This window comes from Amphiprion ocellaris, chromosome 9 (genome assembly GCF_022539595.1).
Source record: "Amphiprion ocellaris isolate individual 3 ecotype Okinawa chromosome 9, ASM2253959v1, whole genome shotgun sequence".
Lineage (NCBI taxonomy): Eukaryota > Metazoa > Chordata > Actinopteri > Pomacentridae > Amphiprion > Amphiprion ocellaris.
Window position 1 is genome coordinate 3777506 of NC_072774.1, and position 18194 is coordinate 3795699.

At 38.0% G+C, this 18194-nt stretch overlaps 1 protein-coding gene across 2 annotated transcripts in view; it reads right to left on the reverse strand.

Annotated features, from left to right (window-relative positions):
• Nucleotides 1-14819, reverse strand: part of itga10 (integrin, alpha 10) — a 51427-nt gene extending 36608 nt beyond the window's left edge. The window contains exon 1 of one of the 2 annotated variants that reach the window (XM_035944194.2): nt 13972-14819. In XM_035944194.2, coding sequence (XP_035800087.2) covers nt 13972-14023 — 52 coding nt within the window. In that variant the 5' untranslated portion in view covers nt 14024-14819. The remainder of the gene's footprint in view (nt 1-13971) is intronic. The other variant, XM_035944195.2, reaches the window with a different exon arrangement.
• Nucleotides 14820-18194: the final 3375 nt, after the last annotated feature.

The window sequence follows — 18194 nt, forward strand, 5'->3', positions numbered from 1 at the left end:
CATGTTTGACACCTCTCCTTTAAAGCATCAGGAATAGCAGTCGACACAAACCAAGTTCATCGGCGGTTAAAATGAGCGAATAACTTACAAAACATGAGTTTGGGAACTGTGTGTACACAAGAGCAGCTCCATCTACAGATTATTATTCTGGCCTCAGCAGAGGGAAGGAGGAGGGTTTAAAAACGACGGACAAACAAGACGACCACAGGCAACCGGCAAGCAGAAAGAGTTCAGTCTGAGGGGAAAGAGGGACGAGCAGGGAAGGGCGTGGGCTAGAAAAACTATGAGGTATAGTGAGAGCCCTGTTACGACACACAAACCGGCCTTTTATACACCGAAAGACAGAAAGCAGCAGGATGGAGGTCAGTTCAATGAGCTGCTTGTATTGAAACCCAAGCAGAGAGGACACAAACTCAACTAAAATACATAAAAAAGTGTCAGAATTCAATCAATTTAAAGATTAATCACTATGTAGCAGCTACAGTGACATTCATGTGAGCTAGTAAAATTGTTGTTTTGAGCATTTGTACTTAATTAGACAAGAATTTAAGAATAAACCGATTCAGTGTTGCATTTTTATGCCGGAAGTCACACCTGTTGGTTATTAAAAAGGTCAGAATTGATGCAGCAGAAAGAAACCGGCCTGTTAATTATCTAAAAAACAATTTTTATAGTCTTGCCTTTATATGAAGTCATGTATTTTATTCTCTTTTACTCTTTTTCACTTGTTTTTTACAGTTTTATTCTACTTGAAAAAAATGAGGCACAAAACAACTAAAAGAAACAAAATGACAAAAATATAAGAAAAACAAGTTAGACAAACTATTACAAAAATGAGATACAAAACAACAAACGCAAGAAACAAAATGACAAAAACGAGACAAAATATTATACAAAAAAGTTACAAAGCGACAAAAAAATGGACAAAAATTTGATAAAAAATTACAAAAGCGAGAAACAAAAAACACAAGTGAGACTCTGTTTGCGATGTCCGTGACCTACACCGTGTTGTCCTTTGGAACTAGTTGACGGACGAATATGTCGTCACACGGTGCTATAAGACGGCTTTGTTTACATTCTCCGTTTGTACGCCACCTTGGATTGTGCTACATTCGCTAATTTTTTGCCGTTCATTATGGCTCCCAAGCATCAGTCAGACTCTTCTGATGGCAGTGCTTTGAAGAAAAAGAAAGCCATCTCCATGGAAGTGAAATAAGATCTAATAAAACCTTCGGAAAAGAGCGAAACCCTGATGAACATCAGTCAAGTCGTAAAAACAGTGAAACATATTGTAGCTACCCTCTGTGATGAATGAGTGAGACTTCATCTCGCTCTTTTAGGCACTAGCCATGATGAGGGCATCACTTCATCTGCCTCTCTTCTTACCCTGATGCCCCCATCATTTTGGAACAGGGTAAATCTGGACTCATCAGACCACATGACCTTCTTCCATTGCTCCAGAGTCCAATCTTTATGCTACATAGCAAACTGAAGCCTTTTTTTCTGATTACTCTCACTGATCAGTGGTTTTCTTAGAGCTACAGCTGTTTAGTCCCAATCCTTTGAGTTCCCTTCATGTGGAAATGTTCTTACTTTCACTATTAGACATTGACGTGAGTTCTGCTGTTGGTTTCCTACGATCATCTAAGAGTTTGTTCCATGAAGATGAAGGTTCTCCACTATCCTTCAGGTTTTAATGATGTGTTGGACGGTTCTTAACCTGATTTTAGTAGTTTCATCTCCTTAGTTGTTTTCTTTGCTTGATGCAGGTCAATAATTTGACCCTTCTGAGACAGATTAACATCCTTTCCATGACCACAGGATATGTCTTCCAACATTTAAGAAATGAGAAGCTCCTCACTGCATCAGCTAGGGTTAAATAAGTTGTTTCATCACTGCAGTAATTATCCAGTGGAAGGCTCTTACCTATTTGCTTAGTTAAATCCAGGCGGTGACTTTTTTTTTAGGACAGGCAGCATAGAACAGGTCATATCTTGACTATCTCATGTGGCAACGCTTGGCTAAAGATTGACTTAAAAAAAACTACATCGCAAATTAAATTACAACATCTGTCAGAAAAATCTCTGACATTTTTCCCACATGATGCAGCCTGAAGCAGCCTTCAGTGTTCGGCCTCCAGCTGAGATGAAGAGTCGTCTGCAGACGTCTGCTGTGATCTCTCGTCAGTTTTCAGTCCCAGCCGACGCCGACTTCAGGGACATCACTTTAGATTATTTATCGGACTCCCTGTGGTGCCGCTGAAGGTTTTACATATGCAGTCATACATCCCAAGACCTGCACCAAGACTTTGATGTGCAAAACCTGTAAGGCGATACAACCTGCATGCCTGTGTCAGAGCTCGTCTCCAGTTTCTGTTTCTCTAAAGTAGCTGTGACTGATATTTTACAGTAACAACATGACAAAACGACGTGACTCCCAGGAGAATATCTGTTGCAGCTCAGTTTCCTTGTGAGCTTAATGCTTATTCCATTACAGGTAACTGTAAATATTTGCAATAAATGAAGAATTCATTGAAAAAACTGTCTCTGAACGCTTTGAACTGTGTAACATCTTTAATCTTCTGAGCCCCAAAGCTTGCTAGCGTGTTTGAAAGATATAAAAACCACTGAAGTCGCCTCACTTATCAGCCAGAAACCATAAAAACAGAGAGAATCCTCAGGTCTTTTAACTTTATGAAGATTCTTGAATATGTGTGACGTGCGGTTCCATCAAGAAAATCAACCAAATCCAAGCTGAAAAATCCTGATACTTCATCAAAATCACATTATTCTACAGGTCTCTCAAAATGACAAAAACGAGACATAAAATGACAGAAACAAAACACAAAACAAGATAAATGAGACACAAAATGTTAAAAATAAGATACAAAATGACAAAACCGACACAAAATTACAAATCCAAGACACAAAATGTCAAAAACAAGACAGAAAACAGCAAAACCGAGACACAAAATGTCAAAAACGAGACACAAAATGACATAAACGAGACACAAAATGTTAAAAACGAGACACAAAACGTTAAAAACAAGACAAAATGTCAAAAATGAGACACAAAACAGCAAAATCAAGACACAAAACGTCAAAACTGAGACGCAAAATGACAAAACCAAGACACAAAATGACAAAAATGAGACACAACACCTCAAAAAAGACACAAAACAGATGACAAGAATAACTGAGAGGAAAACCAAAACTACTGGATCATACAATAAATGCAGCATGGCTCAGAAACAGTGAACAGAGGAGCAAGTTGGTGGAGATACATTCAGCATGGTGAAACATCTTTCTACAGATGAGTGGTGTAATAATGCTCTATGAGTTCGTAGAGGCTGTCAAAATACAAATAGTTAAATATCTATAAAATATTTTTTGGTCTCACCTGTGGACACTTGGACAAACATTGTACATGTTGATTCCAGGTTTTCAAAAAATCAAGGTAATTCCACTTTCATTTTAGTCTTTTTCCATGAGTATTGCTGGAGTTAACATCTCAGAATTAAAAAATCATTATTGCAATTGTAACTTAAAAGATATTAAAGCAGTTGTGTGTAGTTTGGTGAGGAATAAAAGCAGAACTGACAGATGTTGGCTTCTGTCCGGATCAAAAAATGGATTTGAAACCAGTTTAAAAACCAGCGTTAGAGGGTGCCCGTATAGCTAAGCGCGTTAAGCGGGTGACCCATGTACAGGGGCTGGTCCCCGATGCAGTGGCCCGGGTTCGATTCCCGTTCGTGGCCCTTTGCTGCATGTCTTCTCCCCATTTCCTGTCTGTCTCTCACTACTCCTATCAAATAAAGCCACCAAAAGGCCATAAAAACAACTTGGGGAAAAAAAAAACAGCGTTACAGTCAAATGGATCCAAACTGATTTCCATTTTCTGCAGACATGTTTGCCGATGCTGCCAGTAGCTGACAGGAAATAAACTGCGCCACCTACACATTTCCACTTAAATTAAAGAGCATCATCGTGTATTATTTTCAGCTCCACGGTCGGTGTTTAACTCGTCCCACTGGTGCGTCTACTCTGGGTTATTTGTGGTGCTGAAACATTGGGTGTGCTTTGGTAAAAAAGGCTTTCTGAATAAATCCAACTTGCAGTTTAACAGTAGATCTACAGTAACTGTGCTGCTGTAACCTGCAGGAAAAAAACACTCCAAAAGCAGCTGCTCAAACACTTGTTTTTAAAGTTTCACACACTTTTTGGATGGATGGATGGATGGATGGATGGTGATGTAGATAGAGAGATATAGATAGATAGAAATACAGAGATGTAGAGATATAGAGATACAGTGATACAGAGATATAGACAGAGCTGTAGAGATATAGAGATACAGATATATAGATAGAGATATAGATACAGAGATATTGATAGAGATGTAGAGATATGTTAGATACAGTGATAGACAGAAATCTAGACATAGAGATATAGAAATATTGATAGATATAGCTAGAGATATAGAGATATCAATAGAGATAGAGATGTAGAGATATGATATAGTGATAGAGATATTGATAGAAACATAAACAGAGATGTATAGATAAATGTATAGATAGATGCATAGATAGATAGAAACATTGATGGAGATATTGATAGAGACGTAGCTAGATAGAGTTTAGAGATTTTGATAGCGATATTGATAGGTAGAGCTATAGCTAGAGATATAGAGATATAGATAGATGGAGATATAGAGATATAAATATAGAGAGACAGAGATATAGCTAGAGATGACATTGACAGATAGCTAGATAGAGATACAGAGATATAAACATATAGAGAAATAGATAGATGCTGCTGTAACCTGAAGAAAAAAGCTTCCAAAACCAGCTCCTCAAACACTTGTATGCAGATTATTTTCCCACAAATACTAGGCGAGGGTAACCTCGGTCAGGCCAATCACAGAGAAACCAGATATGTTTTTCTTCCATCTCTGCTTTTCTCACACTGTAGCTTCTCTCTACCTGCTCTTTCACTTTCCTCACTATAATGTAATTGCATTTTCAGTCGAATTTCCTTTTTTTTTGAGCCCAGATTTCATCATTTATGGCCATAAAAGTTGTGGTTTTTCATCCAAACCAGCAGGATGATTGTGAAGAAGTTGGTTTGATGCTAGAATTTAAGAGTACGCTGACTTAGTATTGCACTTATAGAGCTATAATGGTGGACTTGTTAATTAATATGCACACTTATATTTCTAAAACCCATTTACATAGACTTGTCTTTATCTGAAGTCATTTCTTTTATTCTCGTTTACAGTTTTTCACCTTGTTTTTAAAGTTTCATTTTTTGCTTTATTCTATTTATTCAGACAGACAGACAGAGATAGATAGAGATATGGCTAGACAGAGATATAGAGTTATAGATAAGTAGAGATATAATATATAGAGATATAGCTGACAGGGATATAGAGAGAGATATTGATAGAGATATAGCTAGATATAGATATATAGCTAGACAGAGATATAGCTAGATAGAGATATATATACATATATAGATATAGCTAAATATTTATTGATAGAGATATAGATACAGATATAGATAGACATATAGAGATATAGACATAATATATTGAGATATAGACATATTAGATAGAAATATATCATATAGAGATACCGCTAGGCATAGTTATAGCTAGATAGATATAGACAGACATAGAGATAGATGGAGATAGAGATAGGTAGAGATATAGACATATAACATATTGAGCTATAGATAGAAATATAGAATAGACAAATATTGCAATGTTAGTGATGTATAATGAGTATTTGCACTAATTAGATTCTGTTAAAAAAATACAAAATTCTGTGCTCCTTCATGCAACAGTGAAGCTATTAGTGACTCCGCTGTGACCAACAGTCACATTAGGAAAATTACATAACTATTTGGCTGAACTGCAGGCAGTGTTTACATTTAGCAAATATGGGAAAAGTAAATTAATTGTACTAGTAGTAGCAAAACTTGTGGACACTGGGAAAATGTTGTACATGTTGATTCTAGTTTTGCAATTTTTGTATAATAAATTTTGGATCTCTACTTTTTTATGATTTCTGGCATTAATGCTGTGTCATACTGCATATAATAATCAATGAAATTCAACTTCTGTTATGTCTTTAGTTGCAATTTTTAGCATTCTAGCTGCACAGAAAGTGTTTCTAAGTTCTCTCTACTTCTAGTCATGGTTGTTCTGTTTCCATAGAGGTGCAGGACTTATGTTGCAGTGAAAACTGAGTTTGAAGGATTAAATTACATTCTGGTTGGGATGTAACTCCACTTCTATGTTTCTGCTCAGAGCTTCCACTGTTTCCTGATCCAAACCTCCGATGATGTGATTCTGCACAGATGTTTGACACACTTCACCGGGGGGAATCATGCGTGGGCAAGGCTAGAATAACTCCTAAATCTTCTTTTAAGTGGCCAGGAAGAATTATCCATCTTTTCAGCCTTGTTCTAATTAGTTTTCCTCTCCATTTTGCACCCAGCAGCGTCTTTTTTTCTTACAAAACACCGTCGTAAAAGTCTTTTCTTGTGGCAGCGTCACCCACACTGCAGCTCCAAATTTCTTTCCACAACAAACCCGGCGTCCGATAACGAGCCCGGCTACTGATGCTCCCCCTTCATCCTCCTCTTTCACTCTTTCTCCCATAAACCAGAGATTGCTTCTTCTTCTTTTTTTAATGTTAGCCTATACAACACACACTGTAATTCTACCGCAAGGCCCCTCCGGCTTGCACAAATCCGTACCATCGCTGGCTGTTTTTTTGTTTTTTTCCTCCGCCCTGGTTCCATTTTCACTGGGGTTTATATACGACACTGTACCACAGGCTGTCTGACCACTCATCGCCATGACAACTGGCGGCAAACATTTATCAAGCCAAACGAAGTCCAGATTCTCTCGACCACACGCTCGGCTCTGGGCGCTACTGAGTGCTTGCGATTGTGTGCACGTATGAGAGCGTGCACATGTTGGGGAACTCGACACTGCAGGGTTTTGGATGCTATAGAAACATGGCAGTTCTCATATGTAATTTTATGACCAGACAGTGATGCATGTCGTTTTAATTGTCTGTTGAATCTATACTTCTATCTGTTCTAACATAGAGGACTTAGTGTTCTTCTAACATATATCTGCAACAGAATGGACATCAAGAAGCAACCGAGTACGGCTATATGGGGGGAAAAAAGGCTGGTTTTGGACAGGTTTTAGCTCGATTTGGAAGGATGTTTGGGTTGGTTTTAGACAGGTTTGGAGCTGGTTTTGTATTGTTTTTCAGATATGCTTCACGTTGGTTGTAAGCTGGTTTTGTAAAGGTTTTTTGTGTTGGATTTAAACTGCTTTTGGAGTACTTTTAGGCTAGTTTTGGGTTGGTTGTAGGCTGGTTTTGGACTAGCTTTTGGGGTGATTTAGACTGTTTTGGCAGAGGTTTTGGAGTGATTTTTGGATTGGTTTTAAACTGGGTTTGGACTAGTTTCAGGCTGGCCTTGGATTGGTTTCATGTTGGTTGTAATCTGGTTTTGGAGTAGTTTCAAGCTGGCTTTGGGTTGGTTGTAGGCTGATTTTGGACTGGTTTCATGTCAGCTGGAGGTGGGTTTTGAACTTGCTTTTGAGGTGGATTTAAACTGGCTTTGGAGTAGTTTTAGGGTGGATTTGGGTTGGTTGTACGTTTGTTTTGGACTGGTCTTTGAGGTGGATTTAAAATGGTTTTGGAGTAGTTTTAGGGTGGATTTGGAGAGGCTTTGGACCGATTTTTGGGTTGGATTTAGGCAGGTTCTGGAATGATTTTCTTGGATTGGTTTTGGGGTTGTTTTGAAATTATTTCTGGACTAGTCTTAGGATAGTTTTGAAACTAGTTTCATGCTGGTTTTGGACTGGTTGTAGATGAGTTCTGTAATGATATTTGGGTTGGCTTTGCATTGGTTTTTGACTAGCTACAGGCTGGTTTTGGGCTGGTTGTAGGTTGGTTTTGGATGGATTTTTGGGTGGATTAAAACTGGTTTTGGAGTAGTTTTAAGGTGGAGTTTTAGACTGTTTAGTGGGTTGGTTGTTGACTGGTTTTAGATGATTTGGATTTTTAGGTAGGTTTTAAACTGGTTGTGGACTAGTTTTAGGGTGAATTTGGTAAACTTCGGACTGGTTGTAGACTGGGTTTGAACTGAATTGAGGATGGGTATAGGCTGGTATTGGGTTGGTTTTACAGAGGATGTGGACAGTTTTTGGGGTTGTTTTGGACTTTTTTTTGTTTGGGTAGGTTTTAAACTGAGTGTAGACCAGTTTTAGGGTGAATTTGGTAAACTTTGGACTGAATTTTGGAATGCTTTCGGTTTGGACTGATTCTTTGACTGGTTTTGGCTGATGTTTTGCAGTCATGTGGCAGTTTTGTATCATTCTGTGCTGTCTGAATGATTTCTTACACAACAAACTGTAGAATTGTGGTAATCAAGTGGCTAACTACAGCCCTAAACTGACCTGCAGCCTACAGCATGAAAACAGCTCGTTCTTTCACCTTTCATCTGTGGCATCGCGTCATTTGAATAAAGCTGCAAATTAAGGCCTTTTGTAACTGTTGCTCAAAGGAGTGTCTGTGTACTGGTCACTATCTGATTACCATCCTTTAAAACCACATCTGACAAGTTCTGCGGATCGACTCCTCTGTGAAACGTCCTGCAGCACAGACGACTTCTTCGCTGTCTGTTTCTATCATCTTTATCTCAGTGACTCATAACGTTTCCCACTCGTTCCCCTCTTTTCTTCTCACAGATTTTCTCTCCATTATCTCCATCGTGTTCTGTTCTCATCTCTGTCACCCTCTCGTGGGTAAACGGGGGTGGAAGACGAGGGGGAGTGCAGGAATGAAGCGATTCGAGAGCGAAAAAACAACGAGAAGCTGGGAGAATAATAGCGGGGGGATTTATGAATGGAGAGTTAAACATGCACACCTGTGTTTGACATCTCAGTAAAGCATAACAGAGTGTAACAGACATGGGAAATCTGCTGCCGGCTTCAGGGAGCTCTGCTGAATAGATTAACATTACACACATACTCACACACGTACATGACACACGGGCAAGAACACAAATCATACGAGCTACTGTACGAATTAGGGCCGCACATTAAAGAAGGTGGTAAAGGTTAGCGTGTGCATGCATGATTTAAGAAAGTAATGGAGCATGAAGTGTAAAAAACAGCTCAAAATCCACCTAAAACCAGTCTACAACCAGTCCAAACTCAGCTTTGAACCAGCTTATCGTCTTGGTACTATTTTTAGGTTGGTTTTGGAATATTTGGGCTGGTTTTGGCCATTTTTTAGATTGTTTTTTTGTGTTTCTTTAGGACTGGTTTTGGATGCATTTTGGGTTGGTTTAAAGTGGGTCTGGACTGATTTTAGGCTGGTTTTGGGCAGATTTGGGGCTGGGGTTTGGACAGATTTTAAAGTGGATTTGGACAAGCTTTGTTGTTAGTGCTGGGTTTGGTTTTAGACAGGTTTTAAATTGGTTCTGGACTGATTTCAGACTGGTTTTGGTTTGGATTAAAACTGGTTTGGGGCTGGTACATGCATGATTTAAATGGGTGATGGAGTGTAATGTGTAAAGCACAGTTTCAAACCAGTCCAAACCAAGCTTTAAACCAGCCCATGGTTTTCGGTACTGGTTATAGATTTTAGGCTGGTTTAAGGTGGGTTTTTTGAATGATATTTGGGTTGGTTTTAGGAAGGATTTGGACAGGGTCTGGACTGACTTTTGGGCTGGTTTGAGACTAGTTTCAGTTTTTGTTTTAGATTGATTTTGCACTGGTTTTCATCCTGGACTGGTTTTAAGGCATTTTTGGACTAGTTTTAAAGTGGATCTGGTAAGACTTTGGACTGATCTGGACTATTTTTAGGTTAGTTTTAGACAGGATATAAGCTGGTTCTAGACTGATTTGAGAGAGGGTTTAGGCTGGTTTTGGTTTGGATTCAAACTGGTTTAGGATTGGTGCATGCATGATTTAAACTGGTCATGGAATGTAATGTGTAAAAAAACAGTTTACAACTATTTTAAAACCAGTCCAAAACCTGTCTAAAAACAGTCCAACCTCAGCTGTAAACCAACCCATGTTGTTGGACTGATTCTAGGCTGTTTTTATTGTAGGCTTTGGGATGATATTTAGGTTGGCTTTAGACTGGTTTTGGACTGATTTGAGACTGGTTTGTGGATGGGTTTGAAACTGGGTGTGGACGGAATTTATAGTGGTTTTGGACTAGCTTTAAGGTGGATTTTGACAAGCTTTGTTGTTAGTTTTGGGGGTTGGTTTTAGACTAGTTTTAAATTGGTCCTGAACTGATTTCAAACTGTTTTTAGGCTGGTTTTGGACTGATTTTAGACTGGTTAATAGGATAGGATAGGATAATAGAGTGTCATGTGTAAAATAACAGTTCCAATCCAAATTTAGTTTAAAACCAGTCCAAAGCCAATCTAAAAACAGTCCAAACTCAGCTTCAAATCAGGTTTTGGTAGTGGTTTTGGATTGGTTATGGACTGATATTTGGACTGGTTTTGGGTTTGTTTTTGAGCTGCCCTTAAACTGGGCCTGGACTGATTTTAGACTGGTTTTACAGTGGATTTGGTCGAGCTTTGTTGTTAGTTTTGGGATTGGTTTTATACAGGATTTAAACTGGTTGTGGACTGATTTTAGAGTGGTTTTGGACTGGTGCATGCATGATTTCAACTGGTAATGGAGGGTAAAGTGTAAAAACCAGCCATGGGGAACATTTTCTAAACAGACGTATGCTCTTGTGGGACCTCTTCATACATTCCTCGGTTGTGTGGAAACGGCTGGCATGGATAATCGCTTGCCACAAACATTTCAATCTACAGATTAACTTCAGAAGCTGGGCAACAATTTCTCAGCCTGGTTCTGATGCATGGCTGCCCGCTCTAATACATCCACTGCACACTTCTGGTAGACAACAATGGCTCTTTTTCCTGCACTTTCTTTCTGGTCGAACACGAGCTGATGTTCATGCTTCATGGAGAAAACACACATGGCACCAGCGCCTTATTAGGGGGAACCTTAGACATCAAGATGGAAGCGGCTGAAGCAATCGGGGAGGTCGAGTTACGCAGCTCCCGAGGTCAGAGGGTGTCGGCTGTAAGAAGAGATGAACCAGTAACCTTTCAGCTGAGGATCCATGCTAATATCTCCGATGGCTCCCAACATCCTCCGCAAGCTTCCAGAAGGAATGAAATACGTCCTGAACATGGTCGGTAGATTTACAGAGGAAACTTCCAGCCATATTTCATTGGACTCGTGCACAGCTTCCTAAAGCTTTGATCCGCCTGGCAGATGGAGTGCAGCCAGGTGTTTTAATGCAGCTGCTTTTCTTCTCATCTGCACACAATCATGTCAGGAATGTCCTCGCGGTCGCTGGGTCACAGTCACACCGGGTGAAGCTTTGCGGAGTCATGGAGACACATGTGACAGCGTTATTCGAACATGCTGTCAGTCGGCGTCAAGGAGGTTAATGACCATATCAGCCGATGGGACACTCGGAAAAAATAACGATGCCAACTGCAACCAGAAATGGTTCTTAGTTCATCCAGAGGTTCTTTAACCCTCCTATTATCTTTGGGGTCAATTTGACCCCATTCAAAGTTTAACATCTCTAATAAACGATTGACATCTTTTTTTTCTTCATAATTAATGACTTTTTCTAATTTAATGGGGACAACTGGGTAAATATAAAATGAATGTGATGATATATTTTCATTGTCCTGAACACATGTTGAACACATCAGTGCTCTTTGGGGTCAATTTGACAACAGGCTTTTAGCTACAAAACATCTAAGAAATATCAAAATTTTACCCAGTGAAGTTTTGGTTGTTTTGGATGATATTGAGGTTACTACAACATGCAATTTTATAATCTTCAAAAAACTTTAGGGCCCTAAACTTTTTGAAATTGGGTTCGTTTTTCCTGGGGTCAAATTGACCCCAGATATAATACATGCTACTATTCTTGAGAAAAGAAATTGCTTTTCACTATGTTATTGAGAACAAAAATATGTACTTTGAAATAATGTAAAGCCATTAAAACACCAGAAAGATATCTCTCTCCGATTTCAGGTCAGTCACTGAGATTTTATTGTGATTCTGGATGTACAAGGGGAGTGGGTAGGGGGTTGTTTTATTGAAAGGGCTACTTAGGTAGTCAACAAAAAGATATAAAATGTCTGACACATAAACTTGGGGAACAATTTTAATTACAATAATTTTCTGGAGGTTTAAATGGCTGGAGTCAAATTTGAAGGTAATAGGAGGGTTAAACCCCTGAACCCCAAATACTATCAACAGGTTGTAAAGAATAACCAAAACGACGCCATTAATCAGCTACAAACGGCAAAAACACAAAGCATCCCCAATTATCTGTCAATCCTTGAACTAATTATCCATGACATGCCCTGTCGTTGGGATAAAATAATCAAATTTAAGCTTAAAATTGTGATATTTCATCGTTTACAACTTCGCCAAAAAATAATAACACTTACACTAATTAGATTCTGTTAAAAAAAAAATTAAAATTCTGAGTTTCTCAGCACAACTTAGAAGCCGTGACTCACTCATCTGTGACCAACAATCATTTGACAAAAATTTTGAGAGTTTTCATGTTGAACTGCAGGCAGTGTTTCCACAGAGAGACTGAGAGGAAAATCAGAGCTACTGGATCAATAAAATAAATGCAGCATGGCTCAGAAACAGTGAACAGAGGAGCAAGTTGTTGGAGATACATTCAGCATGGTGAAACATCTTTCTACTGATGATGAGCAGAGTAGAGAGGAAAAGTCTGGAGAGGAAACATGGCAATAAAAGAATATCTACAGTATGAGGAGACAACAGAGACACACAAAATGACACAAATGAGATGGAAAACAGCAAAAACAAGACACAAAACAGCAAAATGAGACACAAAATCACAAAAACAAGGCACAAAATGACAAAAACAAGACACAAAAAGTCATGGTGAAAAATCTTCCTAGAGGTGATGGAAGAAACTTTTTGGAAAGGCTGAAGGTTAAAGGACAAAAAACGTCCAGGAATCGCTTGGGTTTTCAGAGCATTTAAGAACCATTCGTGCAGTTTTTAAAGAACATCCAAAGCTTCCTCCAAGAACCTTCAGAATTGGTGTTCCAAAGACATTCAGGTTCTTTAACTTTCAAGATAATTCTATTGTGGACTTGGTTCTTTCTTTTTTACTTAATTCTGTTATAGAACAGTAAAATATCCACTTGACTTATTGGTCAAACACCAGATCTGTCACTATGAGGAGAAACATGAAGTCCTGAAACCTTTAATCAACTGGATGACACTGGATGCCTTTGACAGCTGAGACGAAAACTTCAATTAATGAACTGTAAATGTAAGAATTTGTACCATCTTTTCGGTCTATCATTATAAATACATTTGATATTTTGGGTTTTATGGTCAGACAATAGAATGTGTTAGAAGATGCCACTTTGGGATTTGGGAAACTGATGGGTATTCCTCACTGTTCTCTTAAGTTCTATAGAATAATCTAGAATCTAGAATCTAGAAAGTAGCCATCAAATCAATGAAAATATTCACAAATTGCAGCTCTAATTTCATGCTAAAAACTGCCACCAAACTCATCAACTCCAGTCGAAATCAAGAACCTTTAGGTGAAGTAGATGCAGAACCCCCAAATGAAAACGTTCTTCATTTGGTGACAGAGGAACCAGAGAACCTCCTGGAGAACCGTTATTTTTGAGAGGGTGCCGAGGAACAGGAGAGGAGCTGAGCAGTGAGGACAAGACTTAAGACTTTTAGAGTTTAAACTTCACTCAATGAGTCTCCCACCCGCTTCAGAATGTTCAAAACCAAACCTGCGGTTGGGTTTTTAAATGTAAAAACAGGTTAAAAGTCACAAACGCAACAGAAAACGCTCTGAAAAGTGGATCTTACCTTTGAGAAGGAGGATAAACTCCAAGCACAACAGGTATTTACGCAGCTCCATTTATGAAAACGAATGAAAGCAGTCTCTCTCTCGTCTTTTTTTCCCCTGGTTTCCCCCCTCTCTGTTTACAAAGTGGTCTCCCCTGAGCTGCTGGGAATGTCGATGTCCACCAACGCACACAAACACACACGCGTAATCCTTCAGCTCGCGCTTTCCCCAAGAGATGCGTAAAATCCGGTCAAACGGTGCTGCAGGAGCATGTCGGCTGTGCGTTAGCTCCCTTCAGGACTCAGCTTTACTGAGGCAGTGTCAAGTTATTAAATACACACAAAAATACAATAAACCGATTCAAAAAAAGAAGATTCCTGTCCGTGATTCGTGCTTCCTAAATTGGAAACTTGTGCCAGAATGCGTAAAACTGTTGATAATGGAGAAAAATTGGAGAGGCACCTCAGTGAGCCATGAAATCTCTGCACCTGCCTCATCCAACAAGGAGCTCATTAAACCATCACAAACGTGGAACACCTCCTCAAACAGTCTGTCAGCGGCAGGTTGGATCCCCGCAGAGTCTCTGGAGCACGTCTTTGAAGATCAAACTCTCCTCATCAAGCGCAAACTTTGAGGTGATTTCTTCTTCTTCTTCTTCTTGTGTGCGGTTCTGCTGACAGCTCCATGATCCTCTGCGCTGGTTCTCTTCACATTAACAGCAGAACGTGTCGTGTTTTCTTCTTCTTCTGGTGCGCCTCTGCTAAGAAGATTTCTCCCACTTTTGAAATGAAAGAGTGCATTTATCGTTGCAGCTGCCCTCCCTCCATGCAGCAGGCTGCTCTGTGCACAACTGCTGCAAACCTCAAACCCACATCTCTCCCTCTCCTCTCTCTCTCGCTCTCCTGTTTTTGACTCCAACAGTTTCTCTGCTCAAAGTCCTTTGGTTTGTTCACTTCTTTTTTTCATTAAGACATTCTGGAGAAACTGTCCAGTTTTCTGGATCACCCAAAAGGACACAGAATGTCTTGAAACTTGTCTACAATCACAATAAACTTTTAGAAAGAGCTCAAAAATGAAAGAAAATTACACAAAACGGTCAAAAATTACTCAATAATTGTCAAAGATTAATTGAAACTTGTACAAAATTACTCAAAATGGCCCAAAATGTCTGGAAACTTGTCCAAAATAATGTAAAACCTGTCCACAATCACATTAGACGTTAAACAAAATGGCTCAAAATCACACATAAAATGTTAAAAATGACTCAAAAAATGTCAAAAATTGATCAAAACTTGTACATGGCCCAACATGTGTTAAAATTTGTTCAAAAATAAATTAAAACCTGTCCACAATCACAATAACTTTTAGAAATTGCATAAAAAAAAATTAAAAAAAAGTCCAAAATGACACGGAAAATGTGAAAAATTACTCAACAATGGGCAACAAAATTAATCAAAACTTGTACCAAATTACTCAAAATAGCCCAAAATGTCTGGAAACTAGTTCAAAATAAAGCAAAACTTGTCCACAATCACATTTAACTTTTAAAAATGGCACAAAAAACCCCAAAAATTACTCAAATAATGTCACAAATTACTCAAAAATGGTTAAAAATTCATCTAAACTTGTACAAAAGCACTCAAAATGTCCCAAAATGTTTGGAAACTTGGGGTACTGCGCTCTTGTTGTGCTTTTGTTGTTTTTCTAAATGCAGTTAATGAAGACTTTTGGTGTGACTTTAACCCAACCACCTGCCCAAAATCAGTCACCTGCAGCTTTAAATGTAAAAAAAACTTTAATATAAGGTTTTTACAACAAATTATCAGATGATTTAGGTTTAGAGGTTTCCCCTTTTTGTAGAAATAAGTTGGTGTCATGAAATCCAAGGCTGGTCACGAAACTCTGACACCTGTACAACCAAACTATACAGCATGTCCAGTCCAAACTGTGTCAAACTCCTAAAATACCAGGTCATCCCTCAACATCCGCTCACATTCTGCAGGTTGCATGCCTCCGAGTTATTCTGGTCATTCTGACCTACAATCCTCTGCAGCAGAAGATTCATGACGGCGTCTCAGTGAGTAACAAACCTCACAGGTGAATTTACTCTGCAGACTTAAAGTCCAACATCATGGCAAAGTCCTGAATGTACCGCGCTGCATGCAACTGCTTTGTGGCTGCAGAACACACAGCAAGGACAAAGAAAAAGTGCTATTTTAAGCACAGGATGATTCCCAACTTTTCTGCAGAACCATTTCTCTGCAGCTGTGGTTTCTATACTGATGCTTTTTCACAGCACAAATTCAACCACAAACAACCAAAACAACAGAAAATGTTCACGTTTGTTTAGTAGCAACTCAATGATTTCTTATTATTGTCACTAAAATGTGCAAAAAACAGAATAAAAATGCATCTGATTCTATGTGTAAATTATCTGCTTCTTTTTATGAGTTAAAGTTTGTTTGTTTGTTGATTCAGGTTCAGCTTAGAGAATTTGCAGGAATGAAAACTACACTGAAGAACTCTGGAAACAAGTATGACAAATTACTCAGAAAGAGAATTTAGAAAATGATTGAAAAATTATTTGAAACTTGAACAAAATTACTAAAAACAGCCCAAAATGTCTGGAAACTTGTTAAAAATAAAGTAACCCCTGTCCACAATCACATTAAACTTTTTTAAAAAATGGCTCAAAATGGCACAACAAAATTTTAAAAAATGACTTGATAATTGTCAAAAATGAAATAAAACTTGTACAAAAAAACTCAAAATGGCACAAAATCTCTTGAAATTTGTCCAAAATAAAGTAAAACCTGTCTATAATCACATCAAACTTTAAAATATAGCTCAAAATGGCACAAAAAAATAAAAACATACTCAAAAAATGCCACAAATTGCTCAAAAATTGTCAAAAAATTATTGAATCTTGTACAAAATTACTCAAAGTAGCTCAAAATCTCTGGAAATTTGTCCAAAATAAAGCAACACCTGTACACAATCACATTAAACTAAAAAAAAGGCTATAAATGGCACAAAAAAGTTCAAAAATTATTCCAAAAATTTCACAGAACACTCAAAAATTGTCAACAATGAATCGAAACTCGTATAGAATTACTCATAATAGCAAAACCAAATACCAAAATGTGTAGAAACTTGTCCAAAATAAAGTAACACCTGTCCACATTCACATGAAACTTTTAGAAATGCCTTGAAAATGTCAAAAATGGTCAAAATTGACTCAAAAATTGTCAAAAACTAATTGAAGCTTGCACAAAATTAATCACAAAGTGTCAAAAATTTGTTAAAAACCTTGAAATTACTTGAAACTTGGGGTGTTAAAGTGTTTATAAATGCGTTAATTAAAAAGAAATCTGTAATTCATGTTCTTTATATTGTGTTTTCTTGTCCAAAATGACTTAAAATGTGTCCAAAATAAGGTAAGAGCGCTCCAAAAGTACAATAAAATTTTCAAAAAGGCTCAAGATTTGTCCATAATTACTGAAAACACAAAACTTAGTCAGAAGCTGCAGCCAAAACCCAGAAACTGAAGTGTGAATGAAGAATTTTACCTTCACTCCAAGCTTCAATCCTCTGATGAGAAGCTTCCACCTGATGGAATCTAATCCAGGACAACAGCTCCACCTGCAGGTCAGGAGGAGTTACTGCAGAAGAAAAACATAATTATAAACTATGTGATTTAAGGCTTTTAAAGTCACAAAAAGAGCAGAAACTCACACTGACATGAAACCAATGCAGAGGGTGAGCTGCTCTGTGGAGTTTTACAGCCACTTTTATGTCAATATATAAGAAATGCAACTTAAAACAAATGCATATTTGAACAAGTGTAATTGTGTATTTGAACAAAGCACATTTTGCAACAGGAAACATCATCTTTAAATAACTTTGGCATCATACTTTTCCAACCTTTAGATTCTGTAACACTCAATATTAACAGTCCGATAAGAATGTTAAGTGGGATAGAGATGAAGAAAAATAAACTTTTAAAGCTAATTTCACCAAGTTAGTACGTTATTTAGTTTTAAACCAATTAATGTAGAGTTTTCAGTTTAAATTACATGTGATATTGAATAAATCCAACATTATAAGACTGCAGGACAAACATTTTTGCAAAGAACATGAATTAAACAACACGAAGATGTTTATTTATAGTCTAGAAAATGCTCAAAAGTGTCCAAAATGACACATAAAATGCAAAAAATTACTCAAAAATTGTCCAAAAGTT